The 20,458-nt window shown below is 32.0% G+C and overlaps 1 protein-coding gene across 2 annotated transcripts; it reads right to left on the minus strand.

Moving 5' to 3' along the window:
• Positions 1 to 2,063: 2,063 nt before the first annotated feature.
• Positions 2,064 to 18,906, minus strand: LOC134697348 (protein SGT1 homolog). 2 transcript variants are annotated; one of them, XM_063559563.1, is made up of 14 exons: positions 18,830 to 18,906; positions 18,675 to 18,723; positions 17,389 to 17,485; positions 16,585 to 16,654; positions 14,913 to 14,983; positions 13,342 to 13,362; positions 11,629 to 11,682; positions 11,327 to 11,358; positions 10,657 to 10,790; positions 9,391 to 9,487; positions 8,422 to 8,529; positions 8,122 to 8,218; positions 5,587 to 5,777; positions 2,064 to 2,230 (listed from the first exon to the last, which is right to left on the minus strand). In XM_063559563.1, the coding sequence occupies exons 1-14, from the start codon at positions 18,847 to 18,849 to the stop codon at positions 2,123 to 2,125; spliced, it is 1,149 nt and encodes a 382-aa protein (XP_063415633.1). In that variant the 5' UTR covers positions 18,850 to 18,906; the 3' UTR covers positions 2,064 to 2,122. The 2 variants fall into 2 exon arrangements, with proteins under 2 accessions (XP_063415633.1, XP_063415634.1); XM_063559564.1 differs by lacking the exon at positions 13,342 to 13,362.
• Between the last annotated feature and the right edge of the window lie 1,552 nt (positions 18,907 to 20,458).

Raw genomic sequence — 20,458 nt, forward strand, 5'->3', positions numbered from 1 at the left:
TATCCGACGCAGCTCATATGATATCCAGCAACAAACCACCACTGAATTACAGTTTTGTGTATTTGGACAGGCATATACAAATATAGCTAGGCTAACGTAAGTACATCTTGATGGAACTTAATTAGTATAGATACACTTATTCATCAATCTGTTTTTACTTTAAATCATCAAATATCAATTAAATAACAGGTATAGAATAAGTAAAAGGTTTTCACACAAAAACATGACCCTATCCCTAATTGATACAATGAAAATAATCCAATCCAGATATTTTCAAACATTGTCTATATCAAATATCTTGAGTTTCATTCAAGCAGACCTACAGGAAATTGGTAGAACAAACTGTACTCTGTATACATGCAGGGAATCACAGGTGAACTCCTTTAATGCAGGTACACTAAAATGCAAGTAGGTCATGCTGTCCAATGAAAACATATATCCTTCAACTTATTTTCATATCATAATAGGGAAAACTTAAAGAATAGCAAAATTAATTTAATGTCTATATCATATTAACCAAAAAGAGTACAAACACACTCAATCCCAATATGTGTTGTTAAGATAAAACATTCTAGGGAAGAAAGATATAAATCATAGCAGAGTTAAAAGCTGGAAAAAAATAAAATATGAGATAAATAAATAGTATTTATTTCATGACACAGCATTACAGATAAGTGATTGTAATGTTATAAATATGATAATAAATCAAATACAAAACACTTCAAATGAGATACAATTTGGTTGAAACTATAGATAATGCCAAAAAGCGTTTAAATATTTGTGAAAATAAGTGTTCCAATCAGTTTAGTTTTAAATCAAAATAAACTTTCAATAACATGAAAACATTTTAATTCAAGTAGAATGAGCTTACAATTTGAAGTTAATTGTTTGCTTTCCAAAAAAAAAGAATAAAATTAACGGTACCAATTTTCTTGCATCAGATGCCCATTTCGACAAAACATGTCTCTTCAGTGATGCTCGTGGGCAACTATTTGAAATCCAAAGCTTATATAAAAGATGAAGAGCTATAATCCAACTTAATGTATGCATCTGTATTTATATAATAAAAAAAATTAGTCCAATAAAGGTTAAGGTGTGCATAATACATTTCACATACAAGAACAAACACCTTTGGAGTAAATATCTCTAAAAAAAATCTTTCTTTTTAAACAAATCAATTCACGCTTAATCTGTATTTCATTTGTTACAATGTACATGACTCATGGCAAATCATTTTGTAAAATTAAAAAATAGGGTTAAATTTACATTTGCAAATTAATAAATAAACAGTTTTAATATAACAACTATCTGATTTCCAAACAGAGCTTTTTAGAACTGGATGCCATTGTTCATATACTCATGGAATCTTGAAATAACCGTTACAGTGACTAGTTCCTTAATAATGATTACCCTCTTATTAGACTTAAAAGTATTCAGTGCACAGGAAGTTGATGAGTGAAGGATGTATCTCTTGGTTAATAATGCTAACAAGAAGCTTTATTCTAAAACCAGGAAGCTTGGATAGGCAGTTCTTGAGAAAAATGCATGGAATCTTTCATACATTGATATTTTCATGTCAAACAATACATAGGTATTCAGTTAACAGGGAGTTAATGAGCAATATATGGAAAACATATCACACATTATAGCATGCTCACCTGAAGCTTGATGACAAATTTTGGGCAACTCTGATTTATAGTCTTTGATAATAGTGAAATTATAAATAGAATAGAGTCAAACATTTAACTCCACCCCCTTCAGAGCAGGGATGTAATACATGTTACTGTGTCACATACAGGTATGGCTTGTTTGCCCCTAATCAAAGTGAGCATAGTTGGAAAACAAACCTACAGTAATTAAGCATCCGAAATTCATCATAGGTATCTTATTCAAATTACCACTCATTAATACAGAACAATTCATTATTCAATGATATTATTAAATAGAAGAGAAATCTAAGTACACAGTATTAAATTCAGCCATCATTTACATCTTTTATGCATGAAATCTTATTACAGGATTTGCATAGTTGGTATTTCTACATTTTATCTTAAAACCTAGACTTTTTACTATTCTTTCATATATCATAAAACTTTGAAAATTGATTGTAAATTCTTTTCGTTCAACATTCCCATTTTTTATATTCCATTCCATCTGGAGGCTTGATTTCAGTCTTTTTCTCTCCAATTTCTCCCCAGTTTGTACTCAATACTGTTCCTCCTGATTCACTCTGTAATAAAGATCGAAATTTACAATAGCTTATTCGTATAATAAAATTTTCATTATGGCATGATTATCTCATTTAAGGGAGATTCATGGTATACTGCCATCTTGCATTGTACAATCGCAATACAAAATTGGTCTAGTTATTTACTAAATCTGCAAATTTGGAGACAGGTTTGCAATTCAATGGTTAGACTGTTTTTTTATTTAAGGAAAACTTGTAAATTATACGTATAATAGAATTTTTTTTAACAAATATATTTTTTTGGGGTTTTAAAATCATTCTTTTCAAATGAGCCATTTAAGGGGAGATAACTCTTTTAGTACAAAATTTATACTGGGCTAATACGGAAATTTTTAGTTTTTACTTGTAACAAGAAAACAAGTTCGTTGACACCATGTTTTTTTTTATTTTCTTAAAACATGTTATGAAACCTTACTTCTCACAATTTATTTCAAAATTCTATCTCATAGAATTTTTTTTATGCACACTTATGTGTTTTTTCATGAACAAACTAACCAAATTTTGGAAATTTTCAACGCCTCATAGCTTGAAAAATAGCACGGTGACCCTTGCTTTTTATTTAATTTTTGAAAGAGCATAGTAAAATCTTCATTTTGGCAAATAATAAAAAAATTCTGTCTCAAAAAATATATACTTGTGATAAGGGTTTCCCCTGGGTCAATTATTTCTTTCGCCACCTCTTTCGCCAAAACAATATATTTTTCGCCACTTTATTATTTTTTTCACCAAGTAACATAACTATATTTTTCATTTTAAATTTTCTTTTTTTCTACCCCTTCACCCCCTTTCCCTTAAATAAGGTGATCTTGCCCCATTGTGTCTATGATTATTCTCTCAAACTTATTTCAGAGTCTACATGTAATGAATAAACACTAATTAACTTAAAAGGGAACTATATTCATTGTATTTTAAACAACTTTTCTAAATTAGGGGGCTACTATACTTAATAATAAAGAAGATATAAGTCCTTGAATATAACAAAATTTATTTAATGGACATATTTTGATTATATAATACCAGTATAGTTCGAAGGGAAAGTTTCTTTAAAAGAAAAATACTGATGTGCCCTTTTGTACTAAGAAGTGGTTTTTACAACAAAAGAAAAGCTTTTATCACATGAAATTGATCCCTCATTTCATGTGTAGTCATAACATTGAAGGGCTTCTCTCATTCAAGGGGTTGTTCCCAACCTTTTGGATAGATTTCTTCATAACAACCGTTTTCTTTTCTTGACCATCATAAATGAAAAAGTTGAGATGTAAAACTATGCTTGAAACATGCATGTCACTCAAACGACTTTAAAGTAGTCTCCCTGGTTAATTACCTATATTAAAGTCAAAGGATATTTCAGGTTTTAAATCGGAGATTTTTCTTGCTTTTGAACATTTTTTTCGTCACAACAACAGCTTTCTTTTCCAAGCTATCTTTAAAAAGAGAGGACACGTCAAAAGAGTTTTTCAAACACGTGCATCGCAAAGTGGTAAACAAATTCTGTATGTGACATTTAGCGGAAGTCCTTTAACCATATCATTTTGTCAAACAATTCAATCAACACCTTTATTAATTAGTCCTTTGTTGTCGATAGCTTTAAAATGCAATCACAAGGGGTACAATCAAAATCACGTGATGGATATACATACACCGGAAGTAACAGTCGAGTAGACGGCTTAAAAGGTAAGTAGTCGTATTTTCTTGTTTATATCAATACAATTTAATAAATAAAGTAGTGCACCGAATGTCGGATACTATCTTGTTTTGAAATACACAATTATCCTTGCTGGAAAGCGTGCAGTTAATGCTAACACTTCGACACAGTTCCAAAATTTCACCAGATAACTGTGTCGAAGTGTTTGCAATAACTGCATGCTTTCCAGCAAAATAAATGTGTATTTTAAAACTACATACTATCCAACATTTGGTGTGCCAACTTATTAATCAAAATTTAATTGATATAAACAAGAAAATGCAACTACTAACCTTTCAAGCGGCGAGTTCGACTGTAACTTCCGGTGTGTGTATATCCATCACGTGATTTTGATTGTACCCTTTGAATCAGCTGATTATTGATTTTCTGTCCAAATCTTAATGAGGTCAAGGTGAATTCCGAGTATTGTCTGATCGGGTAAAGTCCGAGAAACTCAAAAAAAGTAAATAAACAAGATGGAGGAAAATAAATCGTTCTATATATTTCTTTCGCCAAATTCTTTCGCAAATGATGAATTTTTATCGCCACAATTATTATTTTTTCGCAAATTGCGTAAATGGCGACCGCCAGCGGAAACCCTGTTTGTGATTACCTTAAAGTAAACACAGGTAATTAAACAAATGTGTTACTATGCTTAAATGTTTTACTAATAATGCTGGATTTGTGTTTAAAATCTTTAAAATAAAGGTCTTTAAAACAATATCACAAAACGTTAAGATTATTTTTCATTTCATAAAATCTTATGTAGTCACAAAAAGCTAGTTATGCCAATTCAATGAACTAGGCAAATGCTATAGATGAATTCTGTCCTGATTTTAAAGCCTGTAATTCAGTGGTTGCTGTCTAAAATCTAAGTTTGTAGTTAAAAATTGTTTTAGCAGAATCAGGCCTTTTCCCTCCAGAGTTGTTTTACATCTTGTCATGCCAGGGCCTTTTGGCGCTAATTTTACAGTAAGAATTTTGCTCATTGGTGAAGGCCAAATTGTGACCAATAGTTATTTACATTCCATTTTTTTTATATGTGCAATGGAATGACAGTTATTTCACTATTTTTCGATTAAAAAAGTTTTATTGATGTTAAGTTGGAACAGAACACTGCAGGGAGATAACTCTGTAAAAATTAGCTGAAAGTAAATGATCAAGGAAATATCAAACTTTTCAATGATCCAATTTAGTGTGTTTTGAAATTAATATATTTTTTGTCAAACTGTCAGAGTAAATATTTTGTCAAAATTTGATGAAAATTAGACAAGCCAAATTAATTTTAGTCAAGGTGTTTGATACCACCTTAATCTTTTTTATTATGTGTCTAAATATGTAGTGCCCGACTTATAAATGTGTTAACTTCAGGTCTTGTCTCCTTTAAATATATATTGCTGACGTGAAAAGACAATACATAACCATATTATTGAGTCTTTGGCATGGAACTATTTTTTAAGACTGTTTTCTCTTGGGTGTTTTACCTATAGTATTTTGTCTTAGGTGTTTTGTCTTTTGTGTTTGCCTACAGTTCATTGTCGGTGTTGTTTTTCCTGTAGTGTGTTGTCTGAAGGCTTTCAACACTTATGAAGTTTTGTTAGTTTAATATAGTTAGATATACAATTGTTTAACAAGTACTGATGGAGGCACTTACAAAAGATTTCATCATTGCCTTTTTAGTTTCATCTGTTCCATCAGAATAAATCTGCTGGAATAATTTATTAAGGGCAGCATCTCCTTCCAGTTTCTCTGTTTTCTCTTCTTCTTTCACTTCTTGTTCTAACTTGTCCCAGTTACGTGTTTTATGACTTGAAGTGGGATATTTATGAGTGGTGTCAGTAGGATCTGAAATATTTAATACGAAAAATGAGTCTATTTTATACCATTTAAGAAGCATAAAACAGGTATATTTTACACCATAGAGTATGAAAAATGAGGCCTTTTTATACCCAACTTAGGGGAATTATGTTTTTCAGTCTGTGTGTTCCTTTGTTTGTACCTCCTTCTGTCTATTTGTTTGAATGTCTATTCCACTTCATGTTTCAAGTTTTTGGTCCTTCAGGTTGAATTTTTGGTCAAAGTAGTTATAGATAAAGTTGAAATCCAATCACCTTGAAACTTAGTACACGTTTTCCCATGTTTAATCATTAAATATATAAAAGGAGGTCTTGTTTATCCCATTGAAATGTAAAATGAAGTTTATTTTATATCATAAAAGATGCAAAAGTAGGTATATTTGTATATGTTATACAATGTGATATAAAAAATGAGGTTTACCTTATACCCTGTAATATGTAAAATAAGGTCTACTTATACCATTTTTTTATTTAAGAATTGAATGCTTCTTTTTGTAAATTCATTGGGGTGTAAAAGTGTTGGCCGAAGTACATTTTGTATGAAGCGCGGAAGCGCTTCATTCTAAAAATGTGCGCACGGTCAACGCTTTTACAACCCTATGAAGTTAAAAGGAGAAGCATTCAATACTTATAATTACATTTTTTAGCTATGATCATGAAAACACGAATTTTATATTGTTTTTATTTAATTCACCTATGCACTTTATTGTGGGACCACGTGTGATCATGAATGAAAAGTTTTATTGACTGATACAATTGCTTACGGAATAACATGTGATGTGCAGTAAGCCAATCAGAATAAAGTATTTTAATGAAACATACAATCTAATGTAATTATATGCAAAATGAGGTCTACTTTACACCAATTTCTCTCATAATAACTCAGGACTGCAGGATCTTAACAGTTTCAGGGGCGTAGCTACCCAGAGGCAAGACAGCACGTGCATCCACGCCGTTTTCACAAAAAAAAAAAAAAAAAAAAAAGAAATGAAGAGAGAGAGAGAGAAATGAGTTGTCAATCGGAATCGGACAGCGACGTGTGATGCATGTATTATCTTAGACTATTATGATTATAATATTTGTTTAACGTCGGAGACTGTTGGTGTCCCGGATATTAGTTTGACAACCTATAGTTACAAGTGTTGATGAAGCTGTTCGAGTCATGCAGAAAAAGATCTTGGCTCCATATACACTTACACGCAGTTGCGTGTACATTGATTTGGCATGCAAAAAGAAATGGCAAAATCAAAATTTATAAATTGAATGTTAAAGGAAACAACTATGTTGTCACCTTTTTAATTAATGAAATATCATTGAATAACGACATTTGGTTTCAAAATTAAAAAAAATAAGATCAGGAGGTAACTTGCATCTTTTACAAGATTTGAATTTATATTCAGTCTAAGACATGTAGTTTTGGAGAATATTTCACAGTGTACAGTTCATCAGTTTGAAATGAGATGTACCAATCAGCATTAGAATTATTAGATCCCTTCTATATCGTTGAAAATATGCCGATGCGAAGTGGTCGACAGACTACCGGAGCCAATCACCCTGCAACCACGCCAAAACAGTATTGGAAATTCTTATCATTTTTTTGCGTTTTTAGACCATATGATAAGGGAACTGGAAAGTGGAGTCGCTTCAATTATTATCATCTTTGCGCTGTATCTGCTTCATCATAATGTAGGAAATATCACAAATCTCAGTATTGTCTGAGACATACGAAACTGACCTGTCATGTAATTTCAATTGGGAAGGTCGCTCGATGCCGGACACGTACGCTGGTTTATAACATCTCGCGAGTGCTACCATACCATGATGGAGATCTTTCAGTCACGGTACTACATATGTAATTGAAAACAAATGTACGATCAACAATGAACAACGACAGTAACATAGCATTACTGCATATTCATCGGGATTTCAGTGTGAATATTGACAAAGTAATAGAGAAGTTTCTTTCTTCCAAGACTCAAAGAGCAGATTTTGGACAATTTTGAGTAAATTCTTATCAAAAATATGAGTTGTTTATTTGTTACTCTATTCAGAAGATTTATTATTAGTTTTACATTCATAAATTTTTATCTACATATACATGTAGCTCCTCTTTTAGCCGTCCTATGACCAAAAACTGAAAAAAAATCATTTTTCTGCAAAATAGGGTGGAACTTGCTTCCACGTCGTTTCTTTCTAGCTACGCCCCTGAATTTATAAAATAAATCAGTATTTTTATAAGTTCTTTGTATAAAGTCTGTTCTATCAGATTGTTTCTTTCCAGTACAGGTAATTACTTAACTGTGTAAGACTCTGACATATAACCTAAGACTTACTCTGTATAGGAATTTGTTTAATCTTTTCTTCTTCCTGTCCGTCACCTTCCAGTTTCTTCCACTGGATTTCTGCCTGTTTCTTCATTTTAATCTCAATCTATACAAAGTATTATTATAATTTTTTTACAGAGCTCTAGTAAATTATGGTCCTTTATGTTAAATTTTTAACTCTAATTTCATGAAAATTAAATATAACTTTTATTATAAATATCTCAAATCTTCATAAATCAAGTTTAAGACTTAAAATTTTGAAATAGTTAAATATTAAGTAGGATGTATAAAAAACAACATGGATCATACCTTACTTGATAAAACTTTAGTTAGTGTTTTGTCTGGAATAACATTGTGAGCCAAGTCCAATTCTAAACTGTAATCATTCCCCGACGGTAGCTTTACTGTACAACTTAACTGTAAACATAAAACTTTGGTTAGTGACTTGTTAATTCTAAACTGTAATCATTCCCTGACGGTAGCTTTACTGTACAACTTAACTGTAAAATATAAAACTTATGGTTAGTAACTTGTTAAGAATAATCATTGTTTTCATTAATTGCAGCAGGACTAGTTTCTAATAATAAAATATATGCAAGTGTAATTTTTTTTAACTTACTGTGTGTGGATTAATTTATTTTTGTTGGTAGTAATTTTCATGATTTGGTGGTTTTGTCAATCTGTGCATACAAAGCCTATAAAATTTGTACTTCGTTGAACATCTGAATTTGTGGTTCACCTGTACCAACGAAACCAACTAAAATTGGTATCCAACAAATGTTATGGTATTTGAAGCACCCATCAGGAAATTAGTTTACAACAAGCCATTGCTAGGCAGTTTCCTCTGAGGTTGTGTTTGTATCCCACCCAGCTGTGATCTTAAATGGCAAGTATTTACAGTTTTTTCTACCAGGAGAACAGTAGTTCTGTCCATGGAATTTAAATACCAATAAAAACTTGCCACCATAATATAGCCAAGCCCGTGAAGGTTTCTTAAAGTGGGTCATGAAACACCAACAAACAGGCAAATAAACTTATCATTCAAAGGAGTTCAAAAAATTAGGTATTAATGCAAAAACACAGTGTAAAGTGCCTGGCATCAGTTTTCCCTAAAATTCATGAAATGCAATGACTTCAATGATGTCATTTTGAATTTAATATGAGCAAACCACTTGAAAGGTATGTGTTACACCCAATAAATGCATCCAACAAATGCTAATTATAGACATTTGAAGAAACAGTCATGTGTTCCCATCCAGACAAGAATTATATACTCACTGATCTTTCTTGCACATCAACATGACAATCATCTTTAGGAACATTTTTAATAAGGATAGTAAGGACAACATGTGTTTGAGTTTGGTACCAATCATGTCTGAAAGTATAAAGTCATGATTAATTAGGGATGTAATAGACAGAATTTCAATCAGAAATTTTTGCATGCATTTATTTTTGTGATTTTTGAAAAAATGCAATGTCAGATAGAAGAATCTGCTTACAGATATATGTTCAAGATATAATAATGAGAGTTCTTATTATTGCCATGCCCTCTCAGTCGCATTATAAGTATAAATAAAACCCTTGCAGTAATTCTGAATTTAACTTTTTTGGTGAAGACATAGAAAAGGTGTATCAATATAACTTTTGAGATATTTCATTTGATTTACATATCATTGCATATATCCCTCTGAAATGCACTAAACCAATAAAGGGGTCTCATGGGGGGTTCTAATCATGGATCCTGCTTACTGTTTTGTCAGATTCATGCATCCCGCTTAATTATGTACGTAAGCAATTCTCATTTTTTGTCATTTACCGGGACCTGCTAAACCTCATTTCCCGTTTTCATGACACAATGATTTGACTTTCACGTGTCACGCTTACAAAAAATCGGCAATCCTGCATCACTCTTAGACCCCAATGAGACCCACAATAAAGATATAGTTTTTTGGTTGATACCATTGATTGATTGATTGGTGTTTAATGCTCTTACCTGGCACTCAGTTTTTATAGGTGGAGAAAGCAAAGAGAACCTCAACCTTCAGTAGGTTACAATTCTAGTCAATTTAGATTGAGTGCACCTGTCACACACAGGGTTTATAGATTGCTGTTGGGTGTGAGCAAATGCTCTGTGTTGAAGACTGTACTTTGACCGATAATGGCTTGCTTTTGAAAATTATGACTTGGATGGAGACTTTTGAGAGTTATCTCATTGGCACTCATACCACATCTTCTTATACCTATATAAAGCATCTACAAATATACTTTTGAACAAGACTTTATGTGTGAACTTATAATACATACTTAGCTTTGACTGGTGCATTTAATACATACTTAGCTTTAACTGGTGCATTTAATACATACTTAGCTTTAACTGGTGTATTTAATACATACTTAGCTTTGACTGGTGCATTTAATACATACTTGGCTTTAACTGGTGCATTTAATACATACTTAGCTTTAACTGGTGCATTTAATACATACTTAGCTTTAACTGGTGCATTTAATACATACTTAGCTTTGACTGGTGCATTTAATACATACTTAGCTTTAACTGGTGCATTTAACACTGCATCAGCTGGATTGGGTTTGGTAATGGATGAACTTTCTGTTTTTTTCTCACTTTCCTTTGAAGAACTTGTTTCCATTGGTGAAGAATCTGACACGCCAACTCTGGCCTGAAAAATAATCAATTAGGAGTTTCCCTTTAATCCCTTAAAATATATATATATATCCCAATTTTTTTCTACCTAACAATTACAAAAGCTCCATAACAACATGTCTATATGAAACTTGGAATACATCATTCCACATTCTTTTAGCAATTCAGTAAACATTCTTTTGACAGAAGTGCTTATAAGGCAGTTTATGTGTATCTTTATTTTTAAAACTACCAGACGTATTCTATATGAATGTATGATTATACAAGTAAAATTATTATATTAGAATTAGTTTAACAGTATGAAATTTGTTAGATATTGTACGATGAACAACAGCCATTTCTTTTCAAAGATTGTTGGTCATATTCTGTAAAATCCTGTTTCTTCCTTCAACAAAGTTAGTCAGCATTAAACTGCAGTAAGAAAATACTGTTCATAGAACTCATGAAATTGTAAGGTGCACTGGATTAGCCAAATATTGGGGCCTGTTTCTTTAAGTAACCTTAGAGTAATATGAATTAAGGGAATGATATAGATCTTAAATAAGTTTTTACCTCAGCTCCACTGCTTTTTTCTTGTTTTGATACTGAAAACAAAATTGCAGAAAAAATTACAAATTGTTATAATTTTCTTAAAAATAATTGTATTATTATAATTTGAAATTTATTGATAATATCTAACTACAATGAGAACATAGCAAGAATTTATATTAACATTTATAACAATGTATGTCTGTGTTTTTGACTTAAAAAACAGATTTCATTGTTAATTAAGCAAAAAATTCTGAAAACTATTATGATGTACTTGTAAGTACTTTTAAAACAGTGGGTATTAAAATTTTACAAGTAATACTTACAATCTATCTCTGCTTCACATTTTCTAATCCAGGTATTGAAATTACTGTTTTCAGCTGAAAAAAGGAGGCAATAGAATGACATTCAACTATTAACCATAGCTTAATTGTACCTGTACTCACTACATAAAAACTCTTACTTTTTTAAGTTGGAAGTTTTTTCAATTGCAACTGTTAAATAACCCAACTTCTTTCTCAAAATAAATCTCTTGTAACAATCATTACTCATATTAAATTTTTATGTAAAACATAACATCTAAGGCCATACAGTGACCTATAGTTGTTAATGTCTGTGTCATTTTGGTCTCTTGTGGACAGTTGTCTCATTGGCAATCATACCACATCTTCTTTTTTATAATCATAACAATTAAATGAATCCCTTGAAGTGGTTTGGGTTCAGTTTAGGTAAGTTTCAGAAGGCTTCTGAAACTTACCTTAACTGAACCCAAACCACTATACTTTCTACTGGTTTGTCATCAGAGTTTGTCAACACTTGTGATGAAGCATTTGAGAAATAACAGGTATACTATTTCCTTAATCCTTGAAAATTGGAACACGAAAAAAAAATGAAGGAACCCAAATCATACCATGGTTCCATAATTTCTTTACCAACACCAACCTCTAAATATTAGGACCATTCTTTAAAAACTCAAACTACTCTATACCTTTATATTTTGGAGAAAAAAAACAAACTAGGAAAGAGGGACAAAAGATACCAAAGGGACAGTCAAACTCACAAATCGAAAACAAACTGACAATGCCATGGCTCAAAATGAAAAAGACAAACAATAGTACACATGACACAACATAGAAAACTAAAGAATTAACAACACGAACCCCACCTAAAACTAGGGGTGATCTCAGGTGCTCCGGAAGGGTAAGCAGATCCAGCTCCACATGTGGCACCCGTCGTGTTGCTTATGTGATAACATATCTGGTAAATAGTCTAATTCGGTAGGTCACATTCCTGAAAGGGAAGGGGATTGTAGTTACGATGTAAGGAACATATATTTGATATCATTTGTGAAACGGTTATTCCATAACGGTCTGACAACCAACTCATGATGGGGTCCGTAAAATTACGAAGGGATGATTTCAACTTCACCATTTGGAACTCTTAGGAAGCTAGTCCATAATACTTGGATCTCAATTGTCACTAATTATTCATAATGCCCAATTTTTGTACTCTTCTATGATACTTTAGTGTAATGTATGTTTTAACAATATATATGGGTGGTCATGGTGGATGTCCATTCACAAAACTTAATTTCTATATTGGCATTAAGACAACCAAAAGGGATAATTGAGGTACTGTTGTGGTTATATGGGCTATCTTGTATGAAATTAGATTTGTCTCACGTTGTCCATTTTTCAATGTAAATTTGGGTGTATGAATTTCACACCCAGAAGATCTCCTTAGACTAATGCCAAATGTTAGGAAAGTTTCAATTTCTGAAAAAAGAAAAAGAACCCTTTATAGAAGGTATGTGGAAGGCTAATTGTTTGACCATTACTCAAATATTCCTCTTTCTTCATTAGCTAAACTTTTATTCCAGTTAACCCACTTTGACATGTTTGAGGAACTTTCAGATTAATTGTTTAGCTGCCATATGATATTAAACAAACAAAAGTCAATCATAAAAATTGTGTTTTCAGAAGCTACATGTATATCTATACATATACACCCTCAGATGTATCTAGTCTTCAAATACTCACATTGTCGTGATGGTGCATTCACTGAAAGTTGAAACAGTGAAAGTTCATCTTAGGAATGTTTTAATGGTTGTATGACCTTTTATTTTGTAACTATTTTCTATTTCAATATAAAATCAAATTAACATTTATACTGTCTACAAAATGTGCAGTGACTTCATAGTCTCTCTGTATATAAAGTCAATTTATTTGTATCTGTTATGTTCTACAACTGTAGTACTTAAAGGAATCACTAGTCTTTTTTAAAAATAGTTGACTGCATACTAAATATCACATGTATCATTGAACTTCCATAAATGGTTCTATTTCAACTTTCCTAAACACAAACTTACAAGAAAAATCATTTTAAAAGTGAATTTTTACTCTTCAACTAAATTTAAGTAGATAACTCTAAGTGGAAAACTTGTTAAAATCTAAATAGTTTAAACATATTTATTTAAAGTGGTTTGGGAAACAAGTTTTGTAACTTAAATTAATCCCTGTCCACTTTGCAGGTGCTAGAGAAAATAAGAAACTGCATAGACTATTACATAATTAGAAGCTGTGGTATGATTGCCAATGATACAACTCTTGGCAAGAGACAAAGAGACACAGAAGTTAACAACTATAGATCTCTGTAAGGCCTTCAACAATGAGCAAAGCCCTTACTGCATAGTCAGCTAAAAAAAGCCCAGAAATTACAATTCAAACAAGAAAACAAACTGCCTTGTACTCTTTCTTCATACACATTGAAGAATGCATTCCTATTTAATATCTATAGTCGCCGTCAGCTGAAATTCGTAGCGGTTATCGGTAAAAATAATCTAAACTATCAACCGCGTTCTCTCGCGATATAGTTTTTCTCATTCCATTCATAAATCGCAAAAAGAAAAACCACTACTGACCTACCTTTTAAGTGATCGCACTGTAATAATCCTGACCTTCACATTTTCCAGAATGTTTTCCATTGTAATTCCGCCATCTTCGTTTCTATGAGGATCATTTGTTTACATGTGAAATTCGTCATTTACGCAGTTTCCTGAAATGTTCTTTTCATTGATGTGATACGGTTTCCCGCGCTTTATGCAAATGTTATGAAATTGAACTCCAGGGGAACACTTCCGGAAAAAACAATGGCGGATTCCACCATTGAAAATAGTCTTGGAAAATGTGAAGGTCAGGATTATCACAGTGCAATCACTTAAAAGGTAGGTCAGTGGTGGTTTTTCTTTTTGCGATTTATGAATGGAATGTTAAAAACTATATCCCGAGTGAACGTGGTTGATAGTTTAGATTATTTTAATTGATAACCACTACGAATTTCAGCTGACGGCGACTATAGTTCATTATTGATCCTACAACACATTCCAAAAGAAAACACAACTAGAAACTGCCCATAAGGAGAAAAAAATGAGGAAATAAGTTGCGAAATGATGCAAATCATGTCTAATTTGTTGTCAGACTTACCCAGGGCTATTAAAAAATCCTAAGGATAACAATGCTATCTACTTTCCAAGAATATATGTATTTATATTTAGTGAAATCTTTTAAACCCCCAAAAAAGAAACTTCCATAAATTCCTGTGTTCTACTTACAATTTAGTACATGTCCAGCAGTAAATACTTTTAATGCATCATCAAATCTCTCTAGATGGAATAAAGCTATGCTGGAATAACAAAGAAGACAATAGGTTTACAAGGTATTACATGTACAAAGTATTGCATCTTCATATCTCTCTAGATGGAATAAATATAAGCTGGAATAACAAAGACTACAATAGGTTTACAAGGTATTAAATTATCAAGTGGATGAAATAAAAGGAAGTCAATAGGTATAATTTGTATTGCCTGATATAAATATTTTTTCAATATATTACAAAATACAATATATCATAAATAATTAAATACACAAATGAAAATACATAAACATAGATATATAACCAAATTTTTTGGCAAACATCCGCCACTATGAATTTATAAACGGAAAAAAAAAAAAATTAACAAGGGAGGGAGGGTGGGTAATTTCAACGTAATATCAAATTCAAAAATGTAAAGAAAACACTTTGCAATAGTATAAATAAACAATTAACAACAAAGGAAAAGTTTATATCCAATAAAAAGAGCGAAATAATATAGTGAGTAAATTTAATGCAAGAGTTTATACTAATGAAAATCTAGTTTGAACCAGTGTGATTACTGAGGTGTAAAATATAAATTTCACTGTTTTGCTAATTAAATAATTTAAATCTTAAATTAAACCCATGTACAAAGTCTTTTACAGTTGTGGAAAATATGAGTTTGATAGTTTCACCCACATTGTACTATCATTTGAACATGCTGCATTAACATTAACATTTGAATACTACATTTGTATTCAATTAGATATTGCAGCTCTCTCCAACAGCAGCTACTTATGATAACCATGAAGGTCAAGGCTGTTAGTATTGCTTTTAAATCAATTGTGTTGAAATGATGTTGAAATAGGAAAGAAGAATTAGAATTAGACTTTTAGGAGATTTTACCTTTAGTGCAACATTTATAATATTTCTGTCCTACATCATGCACTTTTAAAAAAAGCCAATTTAGTATGGTAGTAAATTTTTTTTTTACATAAATAATTATGTAATATTTACTATCATTTCATTGCATTGTCTAGCCCTTTTCCTATATGCATATTTTACTACCCTTTTTTAATTTGCCTAATAAAACATGCAGTAAATACTCCAATTACAGGGTAAGGCACTCTATCTGACAATCAGCTAAATAATAAGTGTGATCAGTCAAATTCATTGAAAAGCTAATTATGTCTCCAAGCAAACTCTAAATGTCTACATGTCTGGGTATTCTATATCTTGCTTTGCAGTTTGTGTTTTGCTTATAGTAAAAAGCTGTTTAATATAGTGGTGTTAAGATTCTAAATTCTACATTAATTGGTCTTTGGTGGAAAGTTGTCTCATTGGCAATCATACCAGTCTTAGTAATATATGTCCATCTATCATCTAAATTTTACTTTTATTAACATTAAGCACACTGATATTTTGTGTAATTCATAACAGTGATCAGTGAAACATGTACATACATTTGTAATCAGATGAAACAATACAAATAATACAATTAAGCAAAGTCAAAATTAAGTCATTTCATGGTATTTTGCATTACATTTTGTAAAAACATAACTTGCTACTCCATGTGCTTGCATGTGCAAAATAAAAGCACACTTCAAAAGTCTTTGTTTAAATGTGATCTGAGAACATAGTAAAACAATTACCCTCTTCTGTAATATGCCTTGGAATTTTTAGGATTTATTTCTGTTGATTTGTTGGTATCTTCTAATGCCTCTGAAATAAAACCAATAAAAATGTAATAAATATCTGTACTGTTTGGAATTTCTTTTGCATTACACAAGTTCTTAGATTACAGATGTTTGAGAGTTGTATTCCTGTTTTTTTGTCCAGAAAAGTCAATTATGCTGATTGGAGTTTTTTTCTTCTCTATTGTATAATAATTTATCAATATTGGAACTGTTGGACAATGTTTGCAAATAACATATTTCCAAAACGTCTTAACATTATTTTTATTTACATTAATAGATGTATGATGTATATCTAAGTCTGTTAATTTTTAATTTCTTTCTCATTATTCATAGTTGAAGGTCATAAACCTGAATTTTTCTTCAATCTATTATCAATTACAATGAATTAGGTTTGTGTTTTATACACAATTTATAACACTAATTATATATAAAGAGTGACTGAAACCAGATATTTTATTCTTGTTTAACCCTCTTGCTGCTGGAGGGACACATATATGTCCATGTTTTAATTTATGCAAGCTTCTCATCAGTGCTGTACCTTTATCAAAATAAAAGACCCAAAATTCAAAAGTGTAATCTGTTTCTACAATGGCTCTCAAATGTAACGGTCATTACAGCATGACATCATTGTTTGCAATGTCACGTCACAAACGTTAAGGGGTCTTATATTCTGGCATATGTAATGCAACCCTGAAAAACAACTGACAGCAAGAGGGTTAGTCATGTTTATGATACATGTATGTGTTAAAATGTAAATACCTGAAAATCTTTCCAGTTTTAACAGTACTTGAGCTCTAGCTGCATAGTAATCATCTCTCATGTCCTCGTCATCAGTCTTTAAAGCTTCTGTATACAACTTGAATATAAAATATAAAAGCATCAGACTTTCATTTCCTATCTTAAATACTTAATAGTTTTAATAAGCAGCTCTCGAGGGGTTCATCAAATAACCATTAAACAGAGGAATTAGAGGTACCTGGTTAAAAGAAGTTTGATAATGAGTCCTCCCTCTTTTACAATCTTTTACAGTCATGACAGTAGAAAATAAATTTAAAAAAAATAAAAATATTTTCATTGTCACGAGACTTTGAGTAATCTAGTAAAATATATGAACTCAAGGAACACAATACAAATTTCATTTTTTATAATTCTTTGTCTTTGATATGAATAAACGTTACCTGATGATCGTATTTCTTTGTTCACATATAACATGAAGTCATTAATTAAATAACGTAACAAGAAAAATCCCTAACAACAGAACCCAAATCGAAAATGTTACAGTATTTCCGTTTCTTTTTCAACAGATTTAGAAGTTACAAATAAATTAATTTCTTTAATCGTGATTGGCGCATATGCCTTCGCTATCCTGATCCGTTTTTCTATGGATTTTTTTTTTATATTTTAGTGATACGTGATCATGGCAATTTATTCTGATTGACAAAAAAATCAACTCGTGAATCGTGATGAGACCCCTCCCCTCCCCCAACCACAATCAGGCCCCTCCATAATGCCTGCCTCATATTCACTCATTTGACAGAATACAAGTCAGGTAGGAATCTGGTCAAATCAGCATTTTTTTAAAGTCAATTTGAGCATTTGATAATTAGGAAATAATTCATGGGGGATGGAATATATCGTGATTTTACCACGGGTTGGCCCTTTAGGACAATTATTTTACCCTGAGCGATAAATAATAGGACAAATTTTGCTATTGTTTTGAATTGAAGTGCTCTAGGTGGAGGCAAATATTTGCTGGTTTCATAAATAAACGCACTATTAAATTGGTGTAAAAGAACAGAGCTTAAAATATTTGATATAAATAAAATTCATTGACACCATGTAGGAACCTGTTTTTGGAACTTTCTAGAATTTTCTTTCTTTGAAGGTATTTGATCATTCATACAATCACATCTTATCAGACCGTTCAATTAGTATATGTTATTCAAATGCAGAGATTATTATCTGTATTTCTACAGAGAAAGAATTAGATCTATATAATAGAATATTTATAAGTTATCGACTCCTTCATTTGTGAGTAAAATTACCTCGAGTGCCTTCTCGTAGTTCTCATTCACGAATTCTTCATTTCCTTTCCTACAAAAGTTAAAAGAAATATTTATTTTAATGTTAATCAGTCACATTTAATTGAGGTAATAATTTGACTGTCTTTTAAAAAAAAACAAGGGATTTTTTAACTTACGCAAAATTATCCGTCGCCATCTTGTTTACGAGGAGATAGTATTTTTAAAACAAGTATCGGAGACACATATTACTGCTTTCCGGCAAAGAAGATGTATCCAGATGGCAATCGATCTAAATATCGGCAATATCAGCAATGTATTACTTTCTCTAACAATGTTTATTGAAAAAAGTAAAGAACATTTTCAAATTATAATATTGACTCTAGTTAAAGATGAGTACAACGTTAAATCTATACAAAGTAAAAAGTGAGTGTAAGAAAAGATGCTTTAATAGGGTCAAATCAACAAACAGATCAAGGGACAAGAAAAAGTATCAACATCTAAAATCTGCAACAAAAACAGCATGCAAAAAGGCCTACAATGATTATCTAACCAACATAATCTCACCAGATTGCACTTCAAACCCAAAACGCTTCTGGAGTTTTATTAACAGTAAAAACAAGGACAGCAGTGGAGTGGCACCTCTTAAAGCAACAGATGGCCTTACATATTCAGAACCAACGGCAAAAGCGAACATCCTGAACAACCAATTTTCATCGGTATTTAATTCCAACGAACCAGAAGACAACATCAAACCAATGGGTAAACAGAAGTTCCCAAATATGTTTAACATCAACATCACAGAACCAGGAGTATTAAAACTACTACAAGGCCTTAAAATCCACAAAGCTACTGGGCCAGATGGATTGTCAGCTAGACTGTTGAAGTTCGTAGGCTCTGAAATAGCGCCAGTCTTCACAGTCTTTTTCCAGGCATCCATTAACCAAGGAGCGATCCCAAAGGAATGGAAGAAGGCAGACGTAGTTCCTATATTTAAGAAAGGTGCTAAGAACCGCCCTGAAAACTACAGACCTGTCTCGCTCACATCCATCACCTGTAAAATGCTGGAGCATATAATCACGAGCAGCATAATGAAACACCTAGAGAAACACACCATACTAACAGACGCACAGCATGGCTTCCGTAAACACAGATCCTGTGAATCTCAACTTATAATCACTATCCAGGATCTAGCCAAAACAGTCGATAACACCGGACAAACAGATGTCATCCTCCTGGACTTCTCCAAGGCTTTCGACAAGGTTCCTCATAAGCGACTTATGCATAAGCTACATCACTACGGAATACGGGGTAGTCTACATAGCTGGATTGAAGACTTTCTCAACGAAAGAACACAACACGTCGTTCTCGAAAACGGTAAATCCAATACTGCACCTGTCCAATCAGGAGTTCCTCAGGGCAGTGTCCTGGGACCCATCCTTTTTCTACTATACATTAATGACCTACCAGATTACACAGTCAACAAATCATCAGTTAGACTCTTTGCCGATGACTGCGTATTGTACAGGGAAATAAAAACCACCAAAGATGCAGAACTACTTCAACAAGATCTGGAAACCCTACAAGAATGGGAGAATGATTGGCTCATGGAATTTCATCCAAAAAAGTGCCAAGTCATTCACATTACCAACAAGAGGAAACCAATTAGACAGCCATATATCATCCATGGTCACATATTAGAGGAAGTAGAATGTGCAAAATATCTGGGGGCCAACATCCACCACAAACTAAACTGGACTACTCACATAGACCAAGTAGTAAGAAAAGCCAACAACACCAGGGCTTTT

Source organism: Mytilus trossulus, chromosome 14 (genome assembly GCF_036588685.1).
Source record: "Mytilus trossulus isolate FHL-02 chromosome 14, PNRI_Mtr1.1.1.hap1, whole genome shotgun sequence".
NCBI lineage: Eukaryota > Metazoa > Mollusca > Bivalvia > Mytilida > Mytilidae > Mytilus > Mytilus trossulus.